General features: G+C 39.6%; 1 protein-coding gene and 1 long non-coding RNA gene across 2 annotated transcripts; both read left to right on the top strand.

The window, feature by feature from the left end:
* The first annotated feature begins 981 nt into the window (after positions 1-981).
* On the top strand, positions 982-2728 carry LOC307157098. The gene is made up of 3 exons (XR_013820866.1): positions 982-1159; positions 2495-2583; positions 2682-2728. It is a non-coding gene; the product is annotated as an uncharacterized lncRNA (long non-coding RNA).
* Positions 2729-2743: 15 nt separating this feature from the next.
* On the top strand, positions 2744-3863 carry LOC307157634 (uncharacterized protein; the record flags this gene model as incomplete). The annotated part of the gene is made up of 3 exons (XM_079869561.1): positions 2744-2890; positions 2996-3107; positions 3712-3863. The coding sequence occupies 3 exons, from the start codon at positions 2744-2746 to the stop codon at positions 3843-3845; spliced, it is 393 nt and encodes a 130-aa protein (XP_079725687.1). The 3' UTR covers positions 3846-3863.
* Positions 3864-10667: the final 6804 nt, after the last annotated feature.

Genomic DNA, 10667 nt, shown 5'->3' with positions numbered 1-10667 from the left:
ATCTCATCAGTCCCTTTATTAGAAAAATATCACAAATATCATTAAAAAAATTACAGTCTTTAGCATGGAGAACAGGATTAATTTTATTTTCCCAAATCTTATGTCCATGTGAAATACACAGCCTGCTTTTACAGTTCTATAATTGTATATGCCACCTGGGCATTAGAATAGATGTCATGGTTAGTTAAATGATAAATACAGTTGTACATAATACATAATGTTCAATTTTAACACAAAATTTAAATTTAAATGAGTTTAAGAAAAATGTATAGGTTTCAATATTCATACTACGTTTATATGACTCAGTAAAGCCATGACATTCGGTTCTATTTATGTAATGAATCATAATGCGATCGTATTATTTAACGCGCTATTATTATGTTTGAGATATCAACTGGTCGATAATGTTTGTATAAACTGTAAGTAACAACTGGTAAAATGTATGCCTATGTCATAAAAAACATTATGATACTTACAATTAAATATTCTCTTCTCAGCCATGTTTACAGTCCGTGAGCGAAATCTCCTCCCATCTGTTATCTGATTGGCCTTTCGCAAGGATTCCTGGGTAGTTAAAGTGCGTGAAGCCTGCTTCAAGGGTACAAAGGGGGCGCTGCTGAGCACACTTCAGAGCGGTAAAATGCTGAATGGGACGGCCTACGGACTCGTAGACTCGGCGAGCACGCGCAATTCAAGTCCACGAGACCGAAAGTCCACATGAAGTGCGCGATTTGGGACAGGGCCATACTCTGTTCCACACTCCGGAGCAGAAGGTGGCGGTAATGCACCTATTTAAGTTGGTTGCCAGCCGCCGTTAAAAATCAAAAAGAAGAAGAAGAAGAAGATTTAGTTGTCATGAAGATCATACGTGTTTTTTAAACATGATATCTATGGGATGGGTAGCCTACATGCACAACGTCTTGTTAGCAACATTAAGTCTAAAATTCATTTTACTGGCTATTTCAAATGTTTACCAGCAGTGACGGTTAAACTCTGGGCGCTCGGCTCAGATGCGTTTACCAGTATGAAGCCGATTTCAACAGTTGCTGCAGCAAGCGTCAGCACTGAGTGACGTGTGCACAACTTTCGGTGAGATAAAACTCAACGCCTGACTTAAAATCATCCCTTTTCGATCCTGCGTCATTACAGTGAACTTGAGGTAAGTCTTGTGTTCAATTTCTTTAGAAAGCATCAACATTTCAACAATAAATTCTTATTTGAGTAAAGTAACAGTGCAAGTGGGGGTAATATGAAAGCTACTTTTATGGCGCGAACGAAGTTAACATTGACTAGCTGTGCTGTTTTTGCGCTAGCAGCTCATATTTTCGTTCTGCTAGCTTGGCAAAGAATTAGTCGCTAGGCTAAACACCGTTTTTATTGAATGCAATTTACGTGAATAATATTTACGAGCACAGTCTGTGATCTGTGGAAGTGGAACAAATGTTAGCTGGCTTAAGGCCAATTCATACCGCACAGACAAACGCCAACAAACACGTTTTGTCATAAAGTATGTGGACATTTTGATCCTGTAAGAAAATATTTATTTTACTTATGTAAATAGAGGAATGATGTGGGACTTTGGTCTGCTGAAAGCTGGGTCATGTCTGTTGCTGAGTGAGATCGGGACTCTTATTATGAAAATGAACAGAGGACTCTTATAACGGAGCAGCTGCGCCGGCGACTTCACAGTTGCTGGGGATTATGATTACGCTGACACGTTTGCTCCTGTTTTTACAGGTATGATACAACAACTTAATATGCACACGAGTCCTGTAATTCCGATGTATATGTTCATGCTTCAAATATTTTGTGTATTAATGTTCTGGGTTGTGAAGATCTATGTGCAGACCGTCCGCCATTTTGTGAACGCTGTGACATGACGTCGTGAAGTGCATTTAATGGCCTTTTGCATAGGGGCCTGTAACAGATGCACTCTCCACATTTAACAATATAAAACGAGAAGAAAGTCGTGTCTGAAAGCTGCAGTCTTTTACTTGTATTGCTAAAATGAATGGATATCTTGTGTTTTTCCGTGGGTGCTCGAGTTTGTCGGTGTCTGTCGGGGCAGTGTGAACATGACACTTATTTTTCATAACATTCTGAATACAACGGCCAACTTTTGGTGACTTTTTTTTTTGTTGGTGTTTGCTGGCGTTTGTCTGCGGTGTGAATTGGCCTCTAGTTGTACTTTTATGGCGCAAACTGAAATCACACTTTATAGCTAACATCAACATTACCTTTGGCTAAATATGGTCTGACTCTGTACAGGCAGGTTTGAAAAGTTTATTAGCTAACGTTACCTTCATTAGGGCTGGGCAGTATGGCTGAAAACTGTATCATGATATAAGCGTTTCATATCTATCGATAATTATTGATATTTTTATTTATTTATTTAAAATAAGGACCAGGAGAAAAATAGTTACTTTATGACAGTATATTTACATTTAACATTTTTATTTTAAACTTAACCTTCCTCTGATTATAATCCCCTCAGTTATAAAGGCAGAAATGTCAACACAACCATGGAAAACAACACCATGGAAGACACAAAAAACAGGTCTTCTCGGGAGGCTGTGTCTACAGGTAGGAATTCTACAAAGTGATCTCTCTCGGTTTACTCTGACATATCTATGTACAATGTTTTGCTACTAATCATGCCTGCTTTTTCTTGTGTCTTACAGCACTTGCTAAGGAGATCCTCATCCAGCTTGATTCTATCAGAGAGCAGCAGTTGCTCATCCTGATGCAGCTCCTACAAATCTCCAGCAGTTCCAGACTAATCTCCAGACTCATTCCAGACCCAACACATTTTGGGCTCCCACTTTCAACTATTGAGGAGCTACAATGTTTGGAGGAGACATTAAAGAATCCAGAGGAGAAGAAGAATTTGGTGAGTTAAATTATGCATTAATCAGATCATTCCTAAAAGTCAGTCCCCACTCTCACTCATGCTATATTCCTTAAATAACTAACGAGTTACATGTCTTTGTTTCAGACTGTTCTCCTTGGAATGGTCGGAGGCATGACTCTTAAAGACACTGTGGGGCAGGTCCTGAAAAGAGCAATGAACACTTCGCTGGCGAGACTCATTAAAAGTGTGGTTCTGGGTGAGTGTCAGTGCTGGATAACTGCACTGTGGTGACATCCCAGGGCTCTACAGTTCGAAATATTTATTTATTTTTTTACTGGGTGTGACAGTGACAAAGTATTTAGGAGCACCAGTGCGACTGACCTGATCAGGGTTTTTGGGTGCACCCTCCATTGAAACTAGGGCTGTAACGATTCCTTGATTAAAGTCGAGTACTCGATTTAAAAAAATCCTCAATTGCAATTTACCCGTGTAGAGTAACCGGCAAAATACTGGAAGTGGCGCATTCCACAGACGAGAATCCATGAACCACATTATTACACCATTTTCTAAGGCTACGCGATCTATTTAAAACCATTTACAATCATAATATAGCATAATGCTATCATGAAATCACAAAGGCTGTGATTTAGTTAAGAATGCTCCGGCATCGCCTTATAATGGGTAGGTTAATTTGTCATTGATCAGAAGGTGCTCCTAAATTTTTGACTGTGCTCCTAAACTTTTTAAATTAAAAAGAAATGTAGGCTAAGTGTAGAGCCCTGCATCCAAATTAAGTTTTGGTGGTTGCTGAGTAACATCACGTGGTCATGCTGCCCTCTTCTATCTTGTGTTTTTCTCAGATGCAGTCCACCGCAATGCCCTGACCAAAGATTGTACAGAAGAGGAAACAGAGCTGCTCATCACCAGGTGGCTGCAGTTAGCCTCTGATAGGGATGGTGGCCGAAGCCAGAGGGCGAACAGGCAGACAACGTAGACAACTCAAAAACGCGGTGGGCCAGAATTAAATGTTTCAAAGTTTAAAATGTTGATATTGGCAAATGGTATTTGAACTCCTTGATTCTACATTAATGCTGTGATATTATTTCTATTCTATTAAAATCTGTTAGTAATAAGTGTGTGTGCGTAGACAACTCAAACGCGGTGGGCCAGAATTAAATGTTTTAAAGTTAAAAATGTTGATATTGGCAAATGGTATTTTAACTCCTTGATTCTACATTAATGCTGTGATATTATTTCTATTCTATTAAAATCTGTTATTAATAAGTGTGTATGCGTAGACAACTCAAACGCAGTGGGCCAGAATTAAATGTTTTAAAGTTAAAAATGTTGATATTGGCAAATGGTATTTTAACTCCTTGATTCTACATTAATGCTGTGATATTATTTCTATTCTATTAAAATCTGTTATTAATAAGTGTGTATGCGTAGACAACTCAAACGCAGTGGGCCAGAATTAAATGTTTCAAAGTTAAAAATGTTGATATTGGAAAGTGGTATTTGAACTCCTTGATTCTACATTAATGCTGTGATATTATTTCTATTCTATTCAAATCTGTTATTAAAAAGTTTGTGTGTTTATCCTATTTTTGTAGTGTGGTCCAATAAAAAATGCATTAAACATGAAACCTGTCTTCCTTGTGCTGTTTTACTTTGTTTATCTTGCATAAATAACGGCTGCTAAGCAATTTTAGTATTAACTTGACATGAATGGAAATCAATAAAGTTCAAATAAGCCCAAATAAGGAACGGGATTGGAGGCGATCTTACGTCCTCTCACTCGGGGTTCCGCAATCGGGCCGCGTTAAAACCGAGCGCTCGGCCGAGTGTCTAGCCTTAATCGGGCCGCGTTAAAACCGAGCGCTCGGCCGAGTGTCTAGCCTTAATCGGGCCGCGTTAAAACCGAGCGCTCGGCCGAGTGTCTAGCCTTAATCGGGCCGCGTTAAAACCGAGCGCTCGGCCGAGTGTCTTTAGCCTTAATCGGGCCGCATTAAAACCGAACGCTCGCAGAGCAATCGGACCTAGATTCATGCCGAGGATCGGCCGATTGTTTTAGCCTTCATCGGGACTGCGCATAGCCTATACCTACAAGGCACAACAAAACTGTTGTTCATTATATAATATATTGTTGGAAACATTTGTGTGAGTGTGTGTATTCTGTGAATTTTAAAAAGCAATTTTAACCAGAAAAATCTAAAATGTATTCCCAAAATCGTGCAGGCCTTTCTCTTGATATCAGTATGTTCACTTTTTTTTTTTTTTTTTTTCAGGGCCCAGATGCCACTGCGTCCTGCTGACTTCAACATTCACAGTACATGTCTCTGTACATGAACATGGTAAAGTGAAAATCAAACACCTTAGAAAATGAAAGGTATGTACAATGTTTTTAGGAATGGCACAAAGGTCTCTTTCTTCAATAAGTGCTTTTTTGTTGTGTATCTTTGGATTATGTTGTGTTGTAAATAAATCCAAACAATTTTAAAAGCCATTCTTTTTTAAATCTCCTCATTCTTTGTGCAAGGGTGGTCAGAATGATGGGCCCTGATAAGCTCCTAATAGGGCCATTAGGGAGGTTCTTTGTCTTTCTCAGGTGTGGAAAGCTTTCATATTAATGAGATGATCTGCCCCTTCGCATATTGCTTTCTAACACAAAACACGTCGTAAATTTTTTAAATCAATATATTGTCTTCTCTGAATGAGCAGTCAGGGTGATTCTCACATAGTTTTAGAGCAAATATTCTAGGCTACGTCATACAATTTTCAAAAGTCTTGTGAAGAAATAATCAGTAGGGGTTTCATGACCTTATTTCAGTGAGAATTTATTTTTGTATTTTCACAAACCACGCATAAATGTCATTATCTCAAAACTACAAACTTTTACATACATGCTGCTGATATATTATTGTAGCAGAGTTTGTGCTGAATACAGTGTAATTAGACTTTAGCCATGAAAATGTCACAAGTAACAGAAATAACCACAAATGTCAGAGCATGTCAGAACACCTCCAGGGCCCAGAAAACAGCTCAGACCCCAGAGGGTTAAAGAAAAACTAACAGCTCTGTGAGAGCCGGAACTATTACTGGTTGGTAGGTGATCAAATACTTATGTCATGCAATAAAATGCAAATTAATTATTTAAAAATCATAAAATGTGATTTTCTGGATTTTTGTTTTAGATTCCGTCTCTCACAGTTGAAGTGTACCTATGATAAAATTACAGACCTCTACATGCTTTGTAAGTGGGAAAACCTGCAAAATCAGCAGTGTATCAAATACTTGTTCTCCCCACTGTATGTGCGCAGGCGTGTAGTCCTTCTTTACAAATCAACCCTAAATAAACTACTTGTCTGGCCTTAAAAATGTAAAATACAGAAATATTTTGTCATGTCTGCATAGCCACGTGAACCCGAATTATCCCAACAACATTTTATCTGTACTGAGGTAAAAGGAAGGGAAGGAGGCCTTCACAGGGGAGAGCCTAGCTGACACTTCAGGACTGCGTTGTGATCGTGTCGTGGAGGTCCTTCATCAGATCTGGATACGGCCTGGATCCGGCAGACTGCGGTAAACCTCGGATAAACAGAGAGACTAATATTAATGTTAATATTAGCATAGACGCCATCCATCTTACGATGTAACGAGTACATCAGGATTTATGGGGAGTGTTTCCGGTTCCGGCTGGCCTAATCTATGCAGCCTAACATTGAATTATAGAAGTCCATAATGTGTTATGTCTACGCTAGGTCAAAGAGATGTGTTTTTAGTCTAGATTTGAACTGATGGATTGTGTCTGCTTCCTGGAAAATGTAAGGGAGTTTGTTCCAAAGTTTTGGTGCTAAATAGGAAAAGGATCTACCGCCAGCAGTCGATTTTGATATTCTAGGTATTATCAACTGGCCGGAATTTTGAGATCGCAATAGACGTGAAGGACTATAATCTGTTAAGAGCTCACTCAAGTACTGGGGAGCTAAACCATTTAATGATTTGTAAGTTATCAGCAATATTTTAACATTTGTATGATGTTTAATAGGGAGCCAATGCAGTGTTGACAGAACCGGGCTAATGTGGTCATACTTCCTGGTTCTGGTAAGAACTCGAACTGCTGCATTTTGGACCAGCTGTAATTTGTTTATTAAGCGTGCAGGGCAACCACCCATAATAGCATTACAATAATCTAGCCTTGATGTCATGAACACATTAACTAATTGTTCCGCATTTGTCATTGAGAGCATATGGCGTAATTTAGATATATTTTTAAGATGAAAAAATGCGGTTTTACAGATATTAGACACGTAACTTTCAAATGAAAGATTGGTATCAAAGAGCACACCCAGGTTCCTAACCGACAACGAAGACTTGACAGAGCAGCCATCAAGTGTTAGACAGTGTTCTAGGTTATTACATGAGGAAGTTTTTTGTCCAGTAATTAGAATCTCTGTTTTTTTTTTTTCAGAATTAAGTAGTAGGAAATTGCTAGTCATCCAGTTTTTTATATCAGCTATGCATTCTGTTAATTTAGTGAATTGGTAAGTTTTACCAGGTTTGTGAATAACAGTGAAAACTAATGCCATGATATCTCCTAATGGTAGCATGTACGGAGTGAACAGCAGTGGTCCTAGTACTGAGGCTTGTGGTACGCCATACTGAACGTGTGATCGATGAGACATCTCTTCATTTACTGCTACAAACTGATAACGGTCAGATAAGTATGATTTAAACCATGCTAATGCAATTCCACTAATGCCAACATAATTTTCGAGTCTATTTAAAAGAATGTTGTGGTCGATAGTATCAAATGCAGCACTAAGATCGAGTAACACTAATAGAGAGATACAACCACGATCGGATGATAGGAGCAGACAATTTGTCACTCTAATGAGAGCTGTCTCGGTACTATGGTACGGTCTAAATCCTGACTGAAAATCCTCACAGATACCATTTCTTTCTAAAAAGGAACATAGTTGTGAAGATACTGCCTTTTCTAGTATCTTTGACAGGAAAGGTAGATTTGAGATCGGCCTGTAATTGACTAATTCTGTAGGATCAAGCGGTTTAATCATAGCCAGCTTAAAAGTTTTTGGTACATATCCTAATGACAAATGTAGCAGGATGCAGTTGTCTGGCTCAAGCCTCCCTAAGTGATGCTTAATTTGCTGCAGCTGTGAGTGGTTCTGGGCAGTTAACTTTGAGCCAATCGCGAGGGCTACACCCCTTTATAAACCGGGACTTTTCTTTTGATAAATGATGTCACCGGTACGCGACTTGTCTTGTTTACCTGCCCAGCGACCTGATGTCTGCCTGGTTATCTGTCTACCGTAGCGCCGCAGGTATGGTTAGCTTCGTTTATCTTTTCACTCGTTAACTTTATAACGTGGGCTTATAGGGAATGTTTCGTGCTATAGAATCCCCGGTGCGGCAGCAGCCCTTTCACCAGCTGAGTGTGCGCCCTGCGATCAGCAATCAGAGCTCAGGGCCTGTGACGCAACGCTGTTAATCATAGGTATGTTGCTATACTGAGTAATGGTTGAATGGTTAATGTGGGACATATTTGTAAATGGACATCCTGTGCATTTTAGGGAGTGCTGTTTAACCGGGGGTGCGGCCGCCAGTTGGCTACATCGATGCTGAACATCTGCTGCTTTGCTTATATTCTTCACGTTACATGTTCACGGATTTACGTCGTACCCGACTGCCTTTTCACACTGGACCAAGGAGTATTGAACTCAATTATAAGCTCAAGTTAACAGGCGGCTGGCTAGCGTGTTACATCGCTGCCTGTTTAACACTGTTTGATCCTTCTTTCTGTCTTTGTTGTGAATCAGTGTTTGAGTGCAGAGTGTGTTTGATGAACTGGCACCATTTCGATTGGTTTGTTTATTTCTTTTAAGTCTTGTATGGAGGCCTTTTCTTGCTGCTGATATCCAAGAGGATTGGCCTAATTTTGATTTCTTTTGTTTGGGTTTTTTTATGTGATTTGTCCATGTTTGTTTATTTTTGATCTATTGTGTGATTGAGTCTCTGTTCATATTGCTGACCCCAGTATCATCTTGGGCCTTAGAACGGGTGGCTTATTAGATCTTGTGTATTGTAATTGTTTAATTTCTATGTGTCTGTTCATTGTCCAGGTGCTGAGAACTGCCAGTGGGAGCAGTGCCCCTTGCGGTGGCGGGTCCCTTGGTGTGCTGTGGCTGCATGTTCACCAAGTGTGGTCATTTCTCTTGCTGTGTGTATGAAATTTGACACGTGTGATTGGGGTGTTTTTCATGGATGCTCATTGCTCGAGCCACTAGCCTCCCACTGGTAAGATTCTGCCCTATTGCCCTCCTCTCTCGTATGTGTGCGTTGCGAATAGTATAGTGAGGAGTGAATATTGAGTGTGTTTTGTTATTTGATTTGGTGTACAGTGCAAGTTGTTTGTTGTGAAATCTCAATCATTGTCGAAGTGAAAATAAATTCTATTTTTGTACTGAACCACTGTCTCTGGCTATCCATCAACGAACTTGAGTGCCTGGTTGAACAAAATACTTAATTCTTTGGGTGTTTTTTCTCCCATCGTGGTGTAGTCTGCAAACTGCCTGGGCCTAAGCCCTGAAATGTGTATCCCTTATGCCACACAAAGATGAATTAATGATACTACGTCTACATTAATCCGGATACATTTGAAAACTGCGTTTTTGTTTATAAACGCTCTCCGTCCACACTAGTACAGTAGCCTACCAGTCATTGTACCATGTAAACATTGTAACATGTTGTAACTAAACTTTTCTATTGTGATGCAAGTTGTTGTTTTACACCCTTCTTAAACTTCTGGGCTTGAAGCTTTATTTTTCATTAGTTTAGCCACTGTTTCAAATACATACCTAGGGTTTTGTTTATTTTCTTCTAATAGGGTTGAAAAATAAGCAGATCTAGCAGTTCTAGCAGTTTTAAGGCCTCTCTGTATGCAATCGAGCTCTCTTTCCATGATATGCGAAATACCTCTAATTTTGTTTTCTTCCAGTTGCGCTCCATTTTTCTGGCTGCTCTCTTAAGTGTGCTCGCTGTACCACGGCGTTGGACTATTTTCTTTAAGCGCAATGGAGCAACTGTGTCTAAAGTGCTGTAAAAGAGAGAGTTAAAAGTTTCTGTCGCAATATCGAGTTCTTGTAAGCTATCTGGGATGCTGAGATGATGAAACTGATCAGGAAGATTATTAATCTTATGTTTAGTACAAGCAAGACGCTTGATTTCTCTCTGCTAGAAAGATGTCAAGAGCCCTTCTGTTGGTCGCTGGCTGAAAGAACTATCAGCATGCCTTATCATTGAAAAGTTAACATACACAATGAAAAAGAAATCAGCCAAATTCAAAGAGATTTTGAATCCCTTTCTTGCATTCTTGGAGAACTGTGAAGTCGAGGAAACTATGGAAACTTGAAGGCGATATGTCCCTAACTGTTGATACCTCTGTTAATGAAAAATTCATCATTCTTGTGTTTATTCATTTAAACTTGTTGATTTCATTTAACTATGTGTAGTAGCATCTGACCATGTGCTTCTGTGAGGGTTTTCTAACAGCTGAAGAAGGGACAGGAAGACAGGGTAATAAAACTTACACCTGGGCACGAGAAAGGATCCGGCCAGGAGAATACAGGGGTCGTTTAACAATAAACAAGGGGTTCCATGCCCTCCCCTTAGGGGAAGCAGGAGGCAATAGCAGGAGGCAATTTAGGTCATAAATGAAGGCCTTTTGAGTTATCAAGAATCAAAGAAACAGTGTGACCTGCTCAGGGGGGTAGAAAACCAGTCCAGGCCAGTTGAA

The sequence above is a fragment of the Squalius cephalus genome (genome assembly GCF_949319135.1).
Source record: "Squalius cephalus genome assembly, chromosome: 4".
Classification (NCBI taxonomy): domain Eukaryota; kingdom Metazoa; phylum Chordata; class Actinopteri; order Cypriniformes; family Leuciscidae; genus Squalius; species Squalius cephalus.
Note: the sequence above shows the minus strand (reverse complement) of the source record. Positions and strands in the feature narration are given on the sequence as shown.